General features: G+C 36.2%; 1 protein-coding gene across 1 annotated transcript in view; it reads right to left on the bottom strand.

Annotated features, from left to right (window-relative positions):
- Positions 1-21,535, bottom strand: part of IL1RAPL1 (interleukin 1 receptor accessory protein like 1) — a 1,400,950-nt gene that overhangs the window by 21,034 nt on the left and 1,358,381 nt on the right. Inside the window, exons 7-8 of the mRNA XM_015127123.3 lie at positions 20,529-20,661; positions 17,966-18,111 (exon numbers count right to left, since the gene is read on the bottom strand). Coding sequence (XP_014982609.1) covers positions 17,966-18,111; positions 20,529-20,661 — 279 coding nt within the window. The remainder of the gene's footprint in view (positions 1-17,965; positions 18,112-20,528; positions 20,662-21,535) is intronic.

Here is a 21,535-nt window from a genome sequence, read left to right as displayed (position 1 = left end):
TGAGATCCTGAGAGCGTCGCAGACTTTCCCCCAGGGACTTCTGTAGTATTACATTGCAGAAGCATAGTGTTCTCATAATGTCCTTATAAAGAGGTCAGGAACAAGATGGAAATGTGTATTTCCCCATGGTGTACAGTGCCTGCTCCTCAGTTACTACATTATTCCTATGCAGGAGTGTTATACACATGCCTACACATTATACATGTATGCAAGTTAAATTTTTTTCCATTTAAGTAAGTCACACTGGTTTATATAGCATATGTAAACTCTCTCAAAGAAAATGGTGCATTAGATTTAGCCTTTGTATTCTTTTGCTCCAAGCCAGACAGATTCATTAATACATGTGCTACCATATTATTGCATATCCTTTGGGTTATACAAAATTACTAAGGATTAAATTCTGTCACAGTTAAGAGAAATCATTTGGGCCCACTGCTGTATTTTATCTTTACAATGTAAATGGTGTTGGCCCAGCAAATGTCATTTTCCCTTTGAAATGGGATCTGCCTTTCAGCTCTAGTTCAAGTTGCCTGGAGTGGCAGCATTTAAAAAAATAAAAAGATTCCATTTCAGCACAATTCAACATCTGAGGACCGAAGGAGAAAGTGCAGACCTTTTAAAATCTGTTTAGCCTTTGTGTTATTTTGTTAAAATGATAGACTCCGCCCCCTTTAAGGGACTGAGACTGAATATTGAAAATTGTAAAAGCAAAATTGCTAGGCAAAACCTAAGGAAAACTGGCATTTGGTTAAAAACAACAAATGAACAAGTGCCAAAGAGTTGCATTTAAGGGCCCCAGCAATCATTTAGTTACAGGCAATTAACAATAGTCCTTGGAAAGCTCCAGTACAGGCTTAGGGAAAACACATTGATTATTGCTGCAGTAGTAGACTGCTTTGGAATAAATTGTTTCAATTTAAAACTAGATTTGCTACAAGCATTTTGAGCAATGACTACAATTTTTTCTTATCAAGACAGTGGGAGCAAGCAACCCCTTAAAAGAAACAGCTAATTAAAATAAAGTGTGTGCCATCTCTTAGTATATTGAATTACATTGCAAATAATAAATGCATTTGGTTTCCACTGATCTTGCTGCAATTGCCTAGTATACTATGGGAAACTATGTTCTTTTCTTGGCCTGTACCTGGTGTTATTGTTTGCAAACATTTTCTGCTGGAAATCTTCGAAAAGGTAAAGATTTTAACAAAGTAAGTAAAAGTTCATATGTATTTTTGAACTCTTGACTTGCAGTTTTTAGTCAGTATCTCTATTTGATCTCTCTCTCTCTCTCTCTCTCTGTGTGTGTGTGTGTGTATGTGTGCCTATATATATATAATTTTGCCAGAAGTATAACTGAAGATTTTAGATGGCTTACTTTTGTGTAGTTTATCCTAAAGTTGGTTCATTCATTATAAAAAGTCTTTTGAAGTGTTTTTCCCTCATTTATATGCAGTAAAATGCAAGTTTGTGGGGAAAATGCGTGACAGACACTATAATGATTCCAGTTTATTCATTTGCCTCACCAAGTACATTCCTTTTTCTCTCATTGTGTTATAAAGAGCTAAAGTTTATAAGAATCTATCCATCCACATAAATTCATATGCATATTTATTTCTCTGGAGCAGTATAACTTATTTGTTCCTGGCAGGAGGATAATTATGCTCAGCCTACAAAGATACTCAACTCAATTCTACAATACATCAGTGCAATTTAAAAGCAGTTATATTTTTGTGGGGGGCGGGGGCAACACATTAACAGATCAAGCTGCTATTCACATAAAGGAAGAAAATGTTTTGGGAAAGTATAAACTAGTATGTAAGAATAACAGTTTTGATCTTGCAAAAGTCCTTTTTAGGAAGTCAGGGTATAAACCCCCAAAATTATAATAATAAAAATAAAAATGGTCCCTGAATGGAGCAGCTTAATCTGTATGACCAAACATTTGGGCAAAAGATTACCTCCAAAGTAGCATTTTTTGCCATTTGGAAAGAGGTTTTTAGATGAAGCACCAAATTAACTTCTAGTTACTGCCAATCAAAATGCAAATATGGTTGTTGGCTAGGACCCATCATTAGAGCCCAGTAAGACTAAGGTCCCACAGGTCCTTGGAGCTTCATTGTTATGTGTTAATAAAGTATTCAAAGTGAAAAATAAAATGAAAGGCTAGAAGAAAAAGTGTAACATTCTCTTCACAGCATGCTAGAGCCTACCCTTGGAATGTGCTTTTTTTCTCTTTCAACTAGGCAAGAAGGGTGTTAAGTTGGTTTTTCTCTCTGTGAATTAAGAAATATTCATCGGTGGTATGTTTTAAAAGATGAGTTAAAATGAATAATGGCAGTAACTGAATAAAGCATGAATCCATGTGCTCATATTAGTTACAAATAAACCAACAAGAAGGGAAAGCTCTCCCTAAGAGCAGAATGTCAACCAGTAAATAGGAAAGGAATGATCTAGTTAGAAATGACCATTTTTCACCCACCATAATAACAATTGATTCAGGCAAAAATTAGCAACAGACATTAAAATTATTGGTTGAAAGACTGATGAGGCAGGATATTCACACTGTCTCATAGTACCTCCTCACTGGGGAAAAATGGACATCATTTTAAGGAAGTGACCAAATTTAACATCAACAATAATGGGACAAATTGACATCATCCCCCGCCCCCAATTCCCAGTGTACTGCAATAAGAGGGCACAATATCATTTAAGTAGTGTTACAGCCAGAAACACATAAACATCTGAAAAAAAAAAAAGGAAATGTCAGGCCAACTCAAACTGAGGGACAACTATAAAAAATAAAACCATGTAGCTTCTACTCTTCAAAATGTCAATGTTATGAAAGACAAAGAAAAGCTGAGGAACCATACCAGATTAAAGGACACTAAAGAGAATTGGCAGTTAAATGCAGTACATAATCCTGGATGGTAAATATGGTGTAAAGGGTATGTACTGGGACAATTTTTGAAATTTGAATATAGACTATATCATAGGCAATGACATTTTATAATTTTGAATTTTCCTGAATTTGATAAATGTATTCTCGTTACATAAAAAAATTCTTGTTTTTAGGAGATTCATATTGAATAATTTAGTTTCAGTGTCTGCAATGTGCTCTCATGTGGTTTAGCAATGATACGTTGTGTGCGTGTGTATGTAGTTCAGCTCTTTTTACCTACCTATATGTAGGAAGAGAGATGAGGTAAATGTGGCAAATGTTATTAATTGGTGAATCTAGGTGGAGAAGATATATTAAAATGTATTATACTGTTCTTGTAATTTTCTACAATATCTGCAGTTTTATTTATCCAAAATAAAAAGTTAAAAAATAACAGGTCGAATTGTAAGATAATAATTGCAAGTGTTATTGTAATTAGAGTGTATTTCAGGTTGATTACCCTGTTATTAAAATCCTGTTATTTACAGCTATTGTACACTGATCTGCACAAAGCCTTCAATTTCATCTTCCCAGAACATGTCTTCACCCTGGAATTTTCTGCAGGATCTGTTAGCTGATTTACATTGCCCATGGAACAAAGTCTAAACCCCTTATGTGGGCATTTCAGTTTCTTCATTCCCTTAATTGAAGCAGCTAACTAACCTTTAGCTGTAATCCTCCTTCCAATGTAAATTAAATTTGATGTGAGTTTTTTGTTCCTAATCTGAAGTTCTTCATTTTCCAAAACCCAACCAATCCTGCAAGGAAAGGTTGGGATCTGCACTTCCAATATAACTTTTCCAACTAAAAGTGATTTTTTTCCTCTTTAGAACATGTATTTCCTGTCCTTTTTTTTCACTTACCATATTGAATTATATCAGAGTTAGTTTTGTTTATTGTTTTACATTGTAAGCAATGACTTTATCTTAGGACCTTTGCTCTGGCTTCCCTCTGACTGGAGAGTATCTCCCCTAGATTTCTACGTGCCTCTCTTTGCTTCTTCAAGTCTTTGCTCATACAGCACCTTCTCAATTGGATACACTGACCACACATTCCAAGTCACAAACCTGTGCCTGAATTTTGCATCCACTTGTCTTTATTTTTTATAGTATTCATCACTATATAACATAATATTTCATTTGCTTATTGATAAATGTATTCTTGTGTATTATTTGTCTTCCACTGGGATTTAAACTCCATCAGGACAAGTTTTTTGCTGTTTTCTCTTTTTTTTTTTTTGTGGTCTATTTTGTCTATATCTTTCACTACTTATCCCAAATACCTTGCAAACTATCTGACACATTAAAGATATTCAATGAAAATGAATGACTGATTAGATGATTAAGAACAAATCCAATTTTGAATAAAAAGCTAGGTTTTATGTGTTTCTATTCTAAAATTCCAAGAACATATCTGTGAGCCATTTTTCTAGTCAATGTATCATAAGGTTCAAGCAACTGATAAGGTATAATTATAGCATTAATATTCAGTCCATTAAGTTGGGAATAAACTTTTAGTATATAGAAAAATGATCAACTTCATAGTATAGATTTAAAAATTATTTTTCCATTTTCTTTTTTTTTTTATTATACTTTCAGTTCTGGGGTACATGTGCAGAACGTGCAGGTTTGTTGCATAGGTATACACGTGCCATGGTGGTTTGCTGCATCCATCAACCGGCCATCTACATCAGGTATTTCTCCTAATGCTATCCCTCCCCTAGCCCTCCACCCCCCAACAGGCCCCGGTGAGTGATGCTCCCCTCCCTGTGTCCATGTGTTCTCATTGTTCTGTTCCCACTTATGAGTGAAAACATGTGGTGTTTGGTTTTCTGTTCTTGTTTTCATTCACAAATTTAATGGCAATACAGTCTTGTATAGACTTACAGAACTAAGAAAGTTTGTATTCACTTGGCATTTGGAAATCAATCATGTACTGCTTCACATCTTTGATACTGCTATTCAACTTTTCTCACTCACTAATACATACATTTTCTATTTGCTTTATAAGTGCCTTCTCTGTACCAGGTATAGTGCTTTTGAATTCTAGTGATAAAATGATGGATGAAATATGTTTTTGCATTAAAGGTGCTCATGTCTACTTTCAGAGTCAGGCATGTAAGCAAATAATAAATAATAAGAGCTATTTATTGAGAACTTCAGTGTCACTGTGCTAGACCTCTTTTATATAAGTGTAAGAAATGCTACATTATAAGTATCACAATTACAAGCCAGATGAAAAATGCACTTGGGGTATTTGTATGTGTGTGTGTTTCTGTAGGAGTATTTTAGAGACAGGGGTCAGACACAGAGTGACACAATGCAGAGGTAGCTGCAAAGGATTTTGGCAAGTACTTTGGTCTGGAGCACTGGGAAAATGAATGTATGATGTGATAGGTGAAGGTAGGCAAACTCATGCTTTGATTTCTCAGCTAGAATATGTTGTTTATCTTTTTTTTATTTTCAAAGCAAATAGCATGTACCTTTTCAATAAATATTTGTTTAAGGATTCATGGAACCCATTAAACCAGGTTTCACAAAGATAGGTCAGTACAATAGGACAATGATTCTCCCTTGGGAAAAATTGCCCTCCATTTTCAAAATGTATACTGTGAAGTTACTAACACAGACAGAGCTTTATTGCAGAAAACCTTTCCCCTTTAGATTATAAAGGCGGTGTTTGAAATATTTCTATCTCAAGACTATAATGTGAGATGTACACAGACCGTTATGTGTGCTTGCACACACATACAGGTACAAAGTATTCAGATGGGCTTCCTTTATCTCAGATCTCAGAAGATTAAGTATGATGGGGAGAAGACAGACAAAGAAGGAAGATAGTGTTATAATAAAGAACAAAAAGGGCCTCAGGTGACCAGCTTGGAAGACAGGGCTATTGTATATCAAGGTGTCAAACTTCACTGATGCCTAAAAGAAAATACCTTAGAAAAGTATTGCTTTCCCTCTACTAGGAATTTCCTTCTTAACATGTCATACAAATAGACAGGCACAGATGGAATGTTACAAAACATCTCTGGAGAGAAAATTGTCAGAGCGAAGGTGGCATTGCCATTTTACTCCTTGTTAAGGGATGCAATGTTTATCCTGAAAGCAATTTTCCTCAAGAGGGTATATTGTCATAGTTAGAACAATTTGGTCTTCCATTGGGAATGCTTTGGATTGGCCAACGAACCCAGAACATCTGGACTGCCTAGATAACCAACAGAAGAAGCCATGGTTTCTACAGAAATATCGAAGTCTTCTAAACAAATATAGTATGATGATTTATAGATATTTAATTGATGAAAATACATTTAAAAGTATTGTACACACTTATAAACTGATTGTATTGCAATATACAAATGGGATACATTAACAAACTTCAGAATTTTATGTTATTATTATAATATTCATTATTTAGGGGTTTAATGTATTCCTGACTTATTGAAAGCTTTAGAAGAAAATGTGTGTGGCAAAATTTGTTGGTAATAGTTTATCTCTTGAGACAAGTCTCATTCAAAATCTTGGTGATTCCAGAGTTACAAAGTATTAAAGCAAAAACCATATGCTGGTTCATTTCCCCCAGTGGGAAAAACAGAAAAATATATTTCTTCTGTATGTTGCATGTTTATGAACACTTCTGAATTCATAAACATGCTGAAGAAAATAGTGGTAAATTTGCCTTTCTTTCTCATGTTGTAAAGAAATGCTTTCAAGACTCTATTAACCTTTTTAAAAAATCCCCCCCAATCATTAACAATCTATGAAAAAATGAGCATGTTTTGGGAGTTACCAATAGGAGACCTGACCATTACTTGCCTCATCCAAAGGGAGCAGTAAATGGTTCCTTAAACCATGACAGACTTGAGAAGTCTGCAGCTCACATACTTTAGTGGCCTCTGTGCTGGTATATATAAAGGGCTTGTCGTCACTAATGACTTATCTTTTACCAAAATTGCAATAACATAGCTCTGCTTCACAAACAAAGAATAGGGCATTATCTTATCATCTCACCATATGTATTGATTTTCAGCATACATGAAAATTATCAGTGGCTTGAAAAAATAATGTAGAAGTAAGGTGCCCCCTAAAATGTTGTTTTGTAAAACAGACAAAGTGTGAGCAAGAGTACATACTCAAGCAAATAGATTTCAATATACTTGAACAATGTGTAAATAACTTGATTTTATAGCAGAGAGTAATGACAGGTTTTCTACAAGCATTTTCAAAAATATTCAGTAGCTATACCAAAATAGATTTATTTTTTCTCACTTTTCTTCTGACTCTATAAAACATGCTTCTAGTAAACAATTTGAAAAATGCATAAGAATGATAAGAAATTAAAGATCACATGGAATCATACGACCTTGAGATAACCACTGTTAATACTTCACTAAATTATTTAATGCATCTCTTTCTAATGTATTAGGTTTTCACGTAACCTTAACGTAGGCAATTGATCTATGGCTTTAAATACTAATACTACAAAATAGCTTATATTTTGCCTTTTATTCTGGACAGTTTGGAATGGAATTTGTCCAATGTGGTTTGCAAGCTATGTTCTGCTAAGAGTTCTCTTGGTAACCACTTTAGCCTAATTATTTATTTATTTGCCTATCTGTTTATGCAGCTATCATTGAAAGATGCCTGGTTCAGCAAGGCAAGTGTAACAGGAATTTTGTAAACACCACTGTGGAGCTTTTCTCTTCATAAATAATAATTAGTTTTGGCAACAGTTTATGAATATTCACATAAAACGTAGAGTCAATCATCTGATTTTAGAGGAGGTAAAACTTTCAAATTTCATTTTTACTAATTGCATTGTTTTTCAGATGAAGAAACTAAACTAGTACGTGTACAGCCACCGAAGAAAATGTATTTTAATACTGCCAACTTTTATGTGACTACTGAATTGCCAGTGGCAGCAGTCTACTGAAGAAGTCTAACTACATAGAATTTTATTGCTGTATCTTTAATATATTTCTTTAAGTTGCTTTCAACATTAAGGCATTTAAATGTTATGGACATATTTGTTTGGGGAGAATTAGAAATGTACCCAAGCAGTTGTGAGTCATTACCTTGAAATTGTGGGGTGGTATAAATAAATTTTTAAGTCAAATTCATTTTACATTACTTATAGAGTAGAATCATAATTGTAAACCGATGTAAGTCAGATAATTTATATTTAATACTTTCAGGCTTTGATAATGGCCTCTTCCACTTTAGTTTGCATGAATTTGGCAACCATTGTAAGTCGGCACTTTGAACTGCAGTTGCATGTCATAAGGAATTTAATTTCTACTTTGCAGTTACAGAAACTTGACATCTAAAGATCTGAGTCAACTTTTCAAACACTTAAGGCATAAGAAAATACCTAGGAAGAGCAACCACCATATCTCACTTTCAAAACTGGCAAAAGGAGGCACAATGTCTAAAAACTCTGAGAATCTGTAAAATATGACAAATGGTCTAATATATATTATTAGTCACCCAGTATCATATATGCTCTTTCAAGATTCCCACAGTGGGGCTAGGGGCAAGTAGTTTACAAATGATAAAACTGAAGAACAATGACACAAAGAGATTGGTTCTAGGTCACACAAAGCTAAAGAGTCAAAAGCAAAATATTCTCAAGTAACTGTCCATTTTTTCGTCACAGTTGAGAATTTCTCACTTTTTAGTCAATTCTCATTCATATCAAATTTCACTTAATGGTAACAATTTGGGGGTGGTTTTAAAAATGACCTTTGTGTGCTTTCCTAAATGTACTACTGGATTTTCTTTTCGAATTAAAAATAAATTGTATTTTTATAGAATTTAAATATGCACTTTTAATTTACCCAGATTGACCTTGCAATTTATTATTTTTCATAGAACACATGCTAAAAATAGAACACGTGCCCTAAAATTAGATACAAAAAGATATTATATTTCCCACAGATGGCAAATGTAATTCTCACCACTAAAATCTAAAAAAGTTTCCATGGTAATTTATTGGAAATCAACACATTTTTTTCCTACTATATGACCTGAGATACTAGTTAGCATTTTTTTATGCGTCATGTCTAATTTCTTACTTTACTGACCTGGTTGTCAAAGTTCAATATACAGGAACTGCTTATTAAAAGTTACACCTTGCATTTTATGACCCAGTTGTGCCATTTCTCTATAAAATGCAGGAATTCGCAGCCATAAAAATGCACAGCTAACTCCCTCTTCCCAAAAATGCTGTTTAAATGCTCCAGCATGGTGGTAGACATCCTTCTGGTAGCAGTGAGTCAACTAGTAAGGATGCCTAACCCAGTGCTTTGCCCATTGCTGGCACTCAATACATCTTTGTTGAATTAGAATGATTTGTCACTTTTTCATACAACAGCATTATATGAATTATCTCTTTTAAGCAGCCTGCAGTGAAGTGAGATTTGGAGTGGGATATGAAGCACTGTCAATCAACAGGTTGCTTAGACCTAGAAATAATGAAAATACGAAGGTGGTTCTGAGAAGGAGGAGTGAGTGGTTGATGGTAGCTGGTGGCTAGGAATATACTATCTTGTTAGGAATCTCTGATCACACAAGTGGAATTTTGCTGTGTGCTAGATAATTTCTGTGGGCTTCCTGCAAATGTTTTAAACTTATTATTTCTAAACTGCCTGTTTATCATTTTCTAATACATAGACACGAGTTCCAGTGGATTCCTTCTACCCTCACTTGAGTAGACTGCTGCCACTGGAAGCTCCGTGGTCACATAGAAATTGGTAGTATTCAAATACATTGTGTACTTTTGACCATTCGCACACTAGTTTAGTTGCTTCATCTGTAAAAATACTTGTTTTATAGCTTCTGTTAGATGCTAGACAGATGCCTGTTAAAATGAATTACACGTTTGAACTCGTAGAGATGGTTTTAATGAGTCTGTGTTGCTGTGGTCCGTCCTTCCTTCCTTCCTTCCTTCCTTCCTTCCTTCCTTCCTTCCTTCCTTCCTTCCTTCCTTCCTTCCCTCCCTCCCTCCCTCCCTCCCTCCCTCCTCCCTCCCTCCCTCTTTCTTTCTCTCTCTCTCTCTTTCTTTCTCCCTTCCTCTTTCTTTCTTTCTTTCTCTCTCTCTCTCTTTCTTTTGTTTTTGAGGCATACCTTTGACCAATAATATGTGGCAGTTCAATTCCATACAATCTCCATCCTTTCTTACCACACTTAATTGACAGTTAGCTGAATACAAGTAAGTGTTCAAAACAGAAAATCAGCAGTATTTACTGTTCACCATACATCGTGTTCCTCTTTATGTTATTTGCATAGACTAGATTCAACCTATTTGAATAGGCTAAAGCATATATGTATATCCATATATATGTTGTTGAGACATTCCTAAGTGTATTTCCTTTTTAAAAAATGAGGTACATAGGAAATGGGTCCAACAGTGAGGGCCCTCTTCATTTAAGAGGTTAATTATTTGAATACTTGAAGAAAATGCCCTCTTAGACATCTCTCTGAGTAGCAAACATGTTATATAGCACAATTCATTGAACAGGTGAAGCAAGTAACCTCATTAAGAGTAGAGTGTGAGGCCAATGAACCACTGTTCAAATAGGTTCAAAGGTGTTGACCATGTAAAAAGAATGAGGCAATTAATTAAAAATAGTCCCACTGACTGGCTCCACTCAGCTTTCATTCCTTTCTCATGGAAACAGTGAGCTCAACAGAACTAGTTTCTCTTTACCTATTACAGGCTACCAAGCTAATTAGAAAGATCTATTGTCTAGGCAAGGGCTTTGGTATGCCAGCTGCGGTCCACAGACCAATAGTGGCAGCATCAATAAGGAACTTGATTGAAATTCTAATCTTGAGTCCTACCCCAGGCTAATGAATTGCTTTTTAACAAAGTTCCCAGGTGATTTGTGCATACTGTAAAGTTTGTGAAGCATTCGTCTAGGGGCTTTTAGCTGACTCTCTAAGCATGGAAATACAAGGAACCTAAATTTTGTCAATTCCTATGGTGTAAGAACAGCCATTCTGTTGACCTTCCAGCCACATTTGGTATAATCTTGGAAGGTTTTCAAGATTAAAATACTTGTCCTTCTATTTTGAATTTCTCTACATTGAGCAGCTTAAGTGTTGACATCATTTCCAGGAAGAGATTGAGTTTTTGCTATCTATACTGTAGAGCAGTGGTTGTCACCAGGAGCAATTTTGACCCCTGGGGACATCTGGCAATGTCTGGAGACATTCTTGGTCTTCATAACTGAGGAAGGTTGTATTGACATGTAGTGGGCAGAAGCTAGGAATACTGCTAAATGATCTACAATGCACAGGACAGCCCCCACAACAACAAAGAATTACCAAGCCCAAAATGTCAGTAGTGACAAGATTGAGAAATCTTGCTATAGACAAAGTTTAGATCACTCAGAATACATTTAATCAGCCCATTCATCACATTTACTAAGTGGGTTTGGTACTTTGAAGCATATAAGAGAGAAATACAAGTTAAAGATCTGCATCAAGAATTGAACATTTAGTTAAGGAAACAAGTGTAAAACTCAATAAAGCAAAAAAGGACTTGCAGTGACTATAACCATGTATAATTAAATGTTTAAGAGCTTTGGCCCACATGAATGATCTACAGGAATGACTAAAGACTAAAGAGTTTCTTATTCTTGGTCCTCCACATTGGTTTTGTCCAGGATCACCCTCTTGTCATTTATTAATTGAGAAAACAGTTAATCATCAGCAGACAGTGGTCCTTTTCTTTTCTAACAAAGATGCTACTTGGTTATTCTCATTCACAGAGAAGAAAACTGTGTGACCAAAATGGCTAAGAGGCCAAACAATGTTACATAACATACCTCCATATTATAACTGATTAGCAAAAACTAGGATCAAAAGGCCTTCAACAGAATTGCTTGAACCCGGGAGGCGGAGCTTGCAGTGAGCCGAGATCACGCCACTGCACTCCAGCCTGTGCGACAGAGCGAGACTCCATCTCAAAAAAAAAAAAGCCTTCAAAACATTTCACAGTTGAGGCAAAAAAACCCCTTGGGATTAATCTCATTTAAATAATACATTCTAAGTCTAAGGAAATAGTCAGCTAAAGTGGTTAACAGTCATGTCTGCAACTTTGGTGGCAATCAATAGCCTTGTTGGAATATCCATATCAAGAAGCACACAGGGAGTTGGGCACAGTGGCTGACGCCTGTAATCCCACCACTTTGGGAGACTGAGACAGGAGGATCGCTGAAGCACAGGAGTTCAAGACCAGCCTGGGAAACATAGGGAGACCCTGTCTCTACAGTTTTTTTTTTTTTTTTTTTTAAATAGCCGGGTGTAGTGGCGTGCACCTGCAGTCCTAGCTACAAGGGAGGCTGAAGCCAGAGGATTGCTTGAACCCAGGAATTCAAGGTTGCCGTGAGTCATGATTACACCACTGCACTCTAGCCTGGGCAACAGAGTGAGACCTTGCCTGTAAAAATACACATAAATAATAAAAAAAGAAGTGCAGACGTACAAAATCATTAGTATTAGACAATTTGTGGTACTGGCATTCATAATAGCCTCCAAATATGTTTGGTTATTTGTTTTGGCATTAGTTACCAAGAAAAAAATACAACATTGGAGTCTGCTATTTAGATGTCTTACGTAAATGAGGAGCAGAGTGGCCCCCCCACCAACGACAACAAAAAAAACCGTAACAGGAGAAAAGAAAATTTTGAGTACAAAATGTCAAATCTTATCCAAGGAGAGAATTTGTTAAACTCGTTGGCTTTTATTTGGAGATGCTGCAGCAACATTACTAAAATTCCTTAATATTTTGGCACTGCATAAGCTAAGACTCAGTAAAAGTATCCATTTCATCGACATCAGCTCAGCTTGTAATGGGTCATTGTCTTTCTTGGGAAATGCTGCCATACGGGGAGGTAGGAGATTTTGATTTCTGAACGAGGTTTGGCTTTAACATATTCTGAAATCAATGGTCAAGGAAGTCAAATGGCCAGTCCCAAAAGAAGTTTGCACCGTTCTATGACCTTACTGTATCTCTCAGTAAATAAATTCACTAGGCAAATACTAACAAGGATGGGGCACATATTACAAGGATGATTCATTACAAGAAGGGTTAAAGGAGTCCACTGGGTTTACATTCATCTGGCTTTAAAACAATGCATCCTAAATGATGTGCACTTAATTACATTACTAAGGATATTTTTAGGTCTAGGGAGTTTATTGAGCAGGTCTAATTTCTATTGATTACATTCTTTGAAGGGATAAAGAGAGTGCACACAAGAAGTAAAATGGGTTAGATGGGAAATAAAGAAAACCTAGATGTTTATTATTATTAACTAGTGCTGAGTCTCTCAGATAGATACTTTGCCAGTTCCCAAATAATTTTTGATTAATGAATTGTCATATTATTGTAAACCATATAAGTAAACATAACCCTTCAGAGCAGGATTGCTAATGAACATCCCCAATGTGACAGTTTCAAAGTGAAACACTCACTAGGAAGCACAGTCGTATATTAGCAATGTTTAATATCACTGTAATTTAAAAAGTACTGGATGGCATTCCAAATTATATTGGTCCTTATTTCCTGTTCATTTAATTTTAATTTTCATGCGTGTAACTTTGGCTAGCACAAATGCCAGGTACATAGTAGGTTCTTAGTCATCATTAAATGCATGAATAAATAAACAAAATTATCCTTTAGGACAGTACATTCAAACCAAAGTAAATCTATTATACAGTCAAATTCAGAATTGACGGAACAAAATTGCTGGAGCTAAAGCTGACGATTTTGATGAAAGATGAATTAGAATTCAGGGAATTTTTAATGGAACACGGAATTGCTGCATCCTTCATTACCCAGAGTATCACATAGTTAGAGCAAGGAAATCTTGTAATAGCTTGTTAACATTTTTTGGGTGCTAAGTACGTGCCAGACACTGTGATACGTATTTACACATATGAGTTCATTGAATCCTCACAGCTGCTCTATGTGAGAAGTCTTATTATTATTCCCATTTTATAGAAGAGCAATTTGAGGCTCAAAGTGATTTGCCCCAGATAGCATAGCTAGTAAGAACAGAGTCGGGTTTTGAACACAGCCAGCCTTACTTCTAAGTCCATGCCCTTAACCATTAAGACAATAAACATGTCTGCACTGTGAGGTCATTAAAAATGAGAGTATAGACAGAAGGCACAGAGAGTGAAGAAGGAATCTGAGACAGCCTGATGGGTACAAGAGTGTTTAGGCCTGAGGTCAGAGCACAATACTGCTAGGTACCTACCTGGAGTATTGTTTGTGTCAGAGAAACGGAAAATGTGAAAAATGGAGAGAATGGGACAGATCAGAGCTTTGGAGGAAAACTGAAGGTCAATGTTCAGTGCGTGTTGGACAGGCAGTAGCAAGTGTATCTGGGTAAAAGATTCAGAGACTCAGACGTGGAATTCAATCAAGTATGGGCAATAACAAGAACAAGAAATAACGCAATGTCTAATTTGTCAGCTTTACTTTGATTATTTTTGAAGCCAGGATCTAATGCTCAAGCTTGCCAGGCCAGGGTCTGGCAAAGAGGATTGAATAGAAGCTTCTATTCAATAGGCAGGAGTGAAGAGTAAGGAGCAGGGCAGTCATAAACCAATATGGCCCATGGGCCTTGCCCTTTCATTCTCTGTCTTTCTCTCACTGCATATTCTAGTGCTCCGTATAGGAAGTGAAATATATCTCTATTGCATGTCTGATGAGATTCTGATGAACCTAGTACCTTTTCTGGCTGCAGGAATTGGCAACTTTGGATATTCTCCAGCAAGATTTTTCTGTGGTCAAATTTCTTGGTAGATTTTCAGCAGGCTTTCATGGAATTATGATTCTTTTATGCAGATAAAAGGCTGACCCAGAACACAGCCTAGCTCAAATGTAGCTGAATTATTTATTGTAGTATCCCCTTGGCATTAAGGAAGACACATTTGATACAAGGAAGCAATGTTTCAAAGAATCCTTACCACCCATTGGAGGGCTCTGAAATCATTTTATTATGTCAATGATACTGAACAAAAGGTAACAGTGAAGGAAAAATTGCTTAGATAACTTTGGTAAAGGAATGTCCTGGAAGGTTTACCTGTCAGAAGCAATGACAGCTTGTGGTGTACAAGATCAGTATTCGACAAATGTTTGAACATGTCTCTCTAGGGAGGTTTTAAAAGGGAAGACTGTGAAGGCTTATAAGTTAAGGAATTTATGAGTTAATGGCAGAAAAATAAAATTAATAGTGAAAGCTCCCAGTTCCTTATATAAGCCTTAGTATTCTGAGTAAGATAGCAACCCACCTGATAATTACACCATTGCTAGCATGACAGACATTTGACTTTTTAGAGACTCCATGATCAAAGACCCAAACCTATCATTTCATATATGCTGTGTGCTGTTCTCCTCAACCTGGCAGGGCTGGTGAAGTTCAGGTCATGTCATATGTGAACGAAAGTCCTTTTTTTTTTCCCCCAAGATTGGTGGGATAGATCATTCCACATAATCATGAGTCCCTCAAGAGCAGGAAATTGCATCCATTGGTGTCTTTGTGAATTGATGACTCGTTTGCTGCAGCTCCCTTAAAAGGAAGGCATACATTCACTTTAAGAGGGACTTTTGGAGTACATGTCTTGGAAGGACTTTTTTTTTGGCTTGTTAATACTTTTATTTCTTAAGAATATATTGCTGTTTGTATAAATGCATATTTGAAAAACATACTAAAAGACTTAAGTATTGAAGAATACTCTAACATTGACCACATTTTTTTCATGTTTGGGAAATCAAATATTACCGGAAAAAAAATTTCAAGTAATTTTCTTGATTCTTCATTTATTTTTCTAGAAATGGAAGGTTTCATAGCTTTTGGCAACTTATCCTTAAGCTATGTATGCTAAAAATAGCCTGGAGGTTTTTTGACCCCTTCTTGCCTGTGTGCCTCTCTGTAAAAACAGAGCTTTAGTAGCTTTATCCTTAGATACAATTCATTTTTCTTCCCTTCTCCTTTGATTCCTACTTAACTGTCACCCTTCCTTTGCCCTCCCAAAAAATATGTTGTCCAAGTCAACCCATTTTTATGTGCTCTATATCTTCTCTCCCCTAACTCCATTTTTGAGGAATAATTCAAACCCTTTAATTAAAGCACATTCAAGAGAGTGACCAGAAGGGTGAAAGTATTTCGCTAATAAAAATGAAGAATGAGTAAAAGAAGCTAAAGAGGCTGAATCTGGTGAAGTAAAGGTTCGGAGACTCGTAGTGACTGTCATCAAACATTTGAAGGGCTGTCTTGGGGAAGAGTGATTAAAAGTACAGAACTAGGGCCACTGGATAGACAGACAATGACACTGAAATGCTTTCTAACAGATTTTTTCTAAAGATAAAATGGACTTCCTTGAGAGGGAATGTGATCCAGTATAAGCTGATAGATCACTTCAGAAGATGTTACGGCAGGATAAGAAGTTCAATTACACAACACTTAAGTTGCTTTTAACTATGAGAAGCTATTTCTGTACTTGTATATGTGTGATATTTCTACTAACATCCCTTCCTTGATTGGCTATATACTATAGAAAGATACAATCATATTGCTAGCTGCTGCACACCTTTCCCCTTGACTCACATCCCTAAAAAGTAGACTATTTTAATATCATAGTCACCTTGACAACAGAGATGTCTATTTTAATAGCATTCAGTAATATTATTCAAAGGGAATCTATTGCCCAATAAAGGAGGGGGAACAGCCTTCAATGTTCTCTTTCTTTTGAAACCTCAAAGAGTCTAGGATTAAACATGGGCTTTGAAATTAAAATCATTGTAAATTTGCTGAGTAAGAGAACATCAAGAGTGCTTGTTCCAAAGAGTAGAAAGTTTTAACTTAGCATAATGTAGCAAAATATATTTTTCTCTTGTAATATACATAAATAATTTTACTAACAGGAATGACTCACATTTTACAGTTATCTATTTCAAACAATTCAATATACATTTAAATGCATTTAACCCTATGCAAAAGGTGATGGGGTGATGTAGAGGCAGAGTTAGCACAATAGACATTGCACTCAACCACAGCCTATCTTACTTAAAAATGCATTATTATTCATCATGGGAGAATATCGTACATATCAAAGTTATCCAAGGCAGAAACAACATGTCAAAAAATACTGCAGTGGGGAATTCATCAGACAGTTCTTACACTAAAGGAGCAACCTTCCCATAAGAAACACAATCTTTGACTTAAAACCATTTAGTTGTTGTTGTTGTTGTTTTTCAAAGAAACTAGTATCTATTTCTTTTCTTTTTCTTTTTTTTTTTTTTTGAGACAAGGTCTCCCTTTGTCACCCAGTCTGGAGTGCAATGGTGCCATCTCCCGATCTCCGCTAACTGCAACCTCCACCTCCCAGGCTCAAGTGATTCTCCTGCCTCAGCCTCCCAAGTAGCTGGGATTACAGGCTCGCACTACTACTGCCAGCTAATTTTTATATTTTTAGTAGAGACAGGGTTTCACAATGTTGGCCAGGCTGGTCTTGAACTCCTGACCTCAAGTGATCCACCTGCCTTGCCCTCCCACAGTGCTGGGATTACAGGTGTGAGCTACTGCACCCAGCCCCTAATATCTATTTCTAATAATAATAAATAGCATTTAATGACTTTCCTTGTATAGGCTCTGTCAAGCCCTTCACATTTTTTGTCTTATTTTATTCTTACAATACACTGAAGAGTTGATACCATTATTTTCCCCATTCTATATATCAGAAAACTAAAGCTTAGGGAAGTTAAATGTTTTGCCCAAAGTTATACAGTTGGTATTAAAGAAGAGCAAGGAATCCAAATTTGATTTTAGAGACTGAGTTACTCACCCATCTACTGTGCTGTTTGCCTTGGTAGCTCTAATGCAAATATGATTATCTTATTTAGGAGAACGTTGTGGAGAAAAACGAAATTGAATTTGTTTCTTGGTTCCCAATGATTTTTTCTCCCATCATACATTCAGTTGACCACTCAAGCTTAGAAGGTTACACTCACCTCGTTTATGAAGGAGAACACTGGCGTGTCGACGTCCATTTCCATTTTCAACATAACAGGAGTAATTTCCCAAGTCACCTTCTTCCACAGAGTCCACAATTAATGAGATGGAAACTTCCTGTTCCCCGAGATGCTCCTTCAGAATTCTAAAATATAAAGCGACAAAACAAAACAAAAATCCACACAGACACATACACAAACAAGAAAGAAAGGTAGATGAATCCAAATCTGATGTAAAAATACCTACGAAATCTGTGCTTCAAATTTGACTATGAATTAATGCTATGTTAATTAAATTATATCCTGCCCTTTTCTTCTTCACTTATAATTAGGAAGCTTGTCTTTGTAGATGTTAATGAAGTTGCAGTTAATTATCTCCCTTAGCAGGACAATCACACTGTCATAATAAAGAGGTGAGAAAGACCTTGAAGAGAAAGTTTACAATTTGCTTTCCCTTTAAGAACAAATATTATGTAAGTTGAGATAAAAAATCTAATGTCTCAGGCTGAAGGCCTAATTACATGTCAGGTTAATTTTTTAAAAAAGAAAGAAAAGAAAATTTCTGAGCTATTTTGACATTTCAGTTGAAATTTTCAGTCTGACTTCTGTTAATGATACTAACAAATTGCCTGTTTTTGAAGAAATGCGAAATTATAAACCCATAGACTAAAAGTTCTGGTAAAGTACTTAACTCTGACATTTAAAATTAATGGTAAATGCTCACTAACCTCGTTGTCATCTCTGTTCAACATTTTTAAATGCAGAATTAAAGTAAACTACCTTTCTAGAAACTTCCCTGAACACACACAAAGCCAGAGGGGTCAGAAGTTAGGAGGTTAATTGTCCTTCATTTTTTTTAGCATTTCATAGACCATGGGTAAAAGATAAGAGTGAAGTTTTAAATACGAAAAACAGCACAGAAATGTTTCAGTACATATTAGACAATTGTCCATTTAGCCTTCTGGAATCCCACTGGGGCATTCCAGAGTACAATATTCTTATGTATTTGTTGCCAGAAAGAAGGTCCCAATAGAAATAACCTTATGTGACAGTTTCATATGTTTTTTTTTTTCTATTGAAAATCATTTTCTCTTTTACCTTTGATAAAGTTTTAAAAGTCTTGACATTTAGAATGGGGGACCATGATTTAAATGTTTGTATAGACCCAGAAGATGCAATCTTTAGATGGGAGGATGTTTAGAAGTAATCATCATTTTGATGTAGTTGTAACTTACTTATTATTATTAATGTTCTTGCATATTTACATTATGATTAAAAATAAGTATCCATGCCCAAGCATAATTATAGTCAGCATTGAATATATTTACACTTAAATGAATACATAAGTAAACACATTTAACAAAAAAGGGGCTTAGGCATTATGCCTTCAAATATTTTCATGTTATCATTCCCACTATACAAATATTTCTACCTTAAAGTCAGACTACGAAAGATGATAAAAACATTTTGTGTATCCGTATCACTACCATCAACAGCTTCTATTCCACTTGGTGGCTCCAATATGCAAAAATTCATAAAAGGAAATGATAGAGATTGTGTTTGCTTGAGTCCTTGTACCTTGTTAATGTTTCCTGTGAGTTTTTTTCTTTTCTTTTTTTTTTTTTTTTGAGATACTTTCGTTCGTGTCACCCAGGCTGCAGTACAATGTTACGATCTCCGATCACTGCAACCTCCATCTCCCAGGTTCAGGCATTTCTCCTGCCTCAGCCTCCCGAGTAGCTGGGACTACAGGTGGCCCGCCACCATGTCTGGCTAATTTTGTATTTTTAGTAGAGACGGGGTTCGCCATGTTGGCCAGGCTGGTCTCGAAATCCTGACCTCAGGTGATCCGCCCACCTCGGCCTCCCAAAGAACATTTTTTTTTTTAAAAGGTACACTGTACAAAAAGTACACTAACACATTTTCTATATTTTATGGTATTTTGATCTCACACTCAGTATGTGTGTGTGTATATATATGTGTGTGTGTGTGTGTGTGTGTGTATATATATATATATATTTTTTTTTTTTTTTTTTTTTAAGACAGAGTCTCACTCTGTTGTTCAGGCTGGAGTGCAGTGGCAAAATCTTGGCTCACTGCAGCCTTTGCCTCCCGGGTTCAAGTGATTCTCATACCTCAGCCTTCCGAGTAGCCGGGATGATAGGCACGCACCACCATGCCTGGCTAATTTTTGTATTTTTAGTAGAGACAACGTTTCTCTGTGTTGCCCAGGCTACTCTCAAACTCTTGGCCTCAAGCAATCCACCCAATTTGACCTCCCAAAGTGCTGGGATTATAGGCAAGAGCCACCACGCCCAGCCACACTCAGTATATGGCTTAACGAAACAATCCTCGTTATTTTTCTTAAATTCTTTGCAAATGACATTCATGTTTTGCAATTCTATAGTAAGTCTCTTACCAGTGTTTTCCTTCTTTATCATTAAATATTTTTATTATGATAATAGTAAAACAACAAGAAAAAACCCTTTCAGTTTACTTTCTATTCACTAACGGAGTAAATGTTAATCTTGACTGTACGAGTTAAAAGAAAAAAAAAAATTACCTAATGTCACTTTCCCAAACTCGATTTTCATCCAGATCTTCAATAAACTTTTCTCCTTTCATCCAGTAAATTAAAGGACTGACATCTCCGCTGTACCCAAAGAAAGCTCTGCAGGTTAGATTAGCAGAGTCACCTGCAGAGACAAGTGATGGAAAAGTGTTATCAAACCATTTGTTCACACTCATTTTAGGTAAACTGACAGGTAACATTTTGATCACTTTTCATTGATTTAATAAAATATCTTTCTAAAAGAAGAATTTTTCCGGGATTTTCAATCTTTGTCAAATTGATAGAATGTGTGCTTTCGACAACATGGCTTGTTTATTTATTTATTTATTTATTTTTTTTTTGGAGACGGAGTCTCGCTCTGTCGCCCAGGCTGGAGTGCAGTGGCCGGATCTCAGCTCACTGCAAGCTCCGCCTCCCGGGTTCACGCCATTCTCCTGCCTCAGCCTCCCGAGTAGCTGGGACTACAGGCGCCCGCCACCTCGCCCGGCTAGTTTTTTGTATTTTTTAGTAGAGACGGGGTTTCACTGTGTTAGCCAGGATGGTCTCGATGTCCTGACCTCGTGATCCGCCCGTCTTGGCCTCCCAAAGTGCTGGGATTACAGGCTTGAGCCACCGCGCCCGGCCAACATGGCTTGTTTAATGGAATGTGAGTTACTTATAAAATTTCCAAGAGGACTAGTCAGCTATTGTATAGAACATTTTTCCAATTTGGTTCGCCTGATGTTTTCTCATGATTAGCTTGAGGTCATGAATGATTGCGAAGGATACCACAGAGGTGATATGCCTTTCTCGAAGCATGATATCGCAGGGTACATAATGTTGCTAATTATAAGATTTTATAGGGCAGATAGAAGGTGTTTCTCAGTCTTGAATGTGGGAAATAGAAAATCTTTGGCTGCAAAGACAAAGGAACCATAAATCCGAGATCCTAAGAGAATGCTATTAAAATATTTTTAATTCATAAAGCAAACATTTGAATTAAAGAAGTTACCACATAC

This window comes from Macaca mulatta, chromosome X (assembly GCF_049350105.2).
Source record: "Macaca mulatta isolate MMU2019108-1 chromosome X, T2T-MMU8v2.0, whole genome shotgun sequence".
Classification (NCBI taxonomy): Eukaryota; Metazoa; Chordata; class Mammalia; order Primates; family Cercopithecidae; genus Macaca; species Macaca mulatta.
Note: the sequence above shows the minus strand (reverse complement) of the source record. Positions and strands in the feature narration are given on the sequence as shown.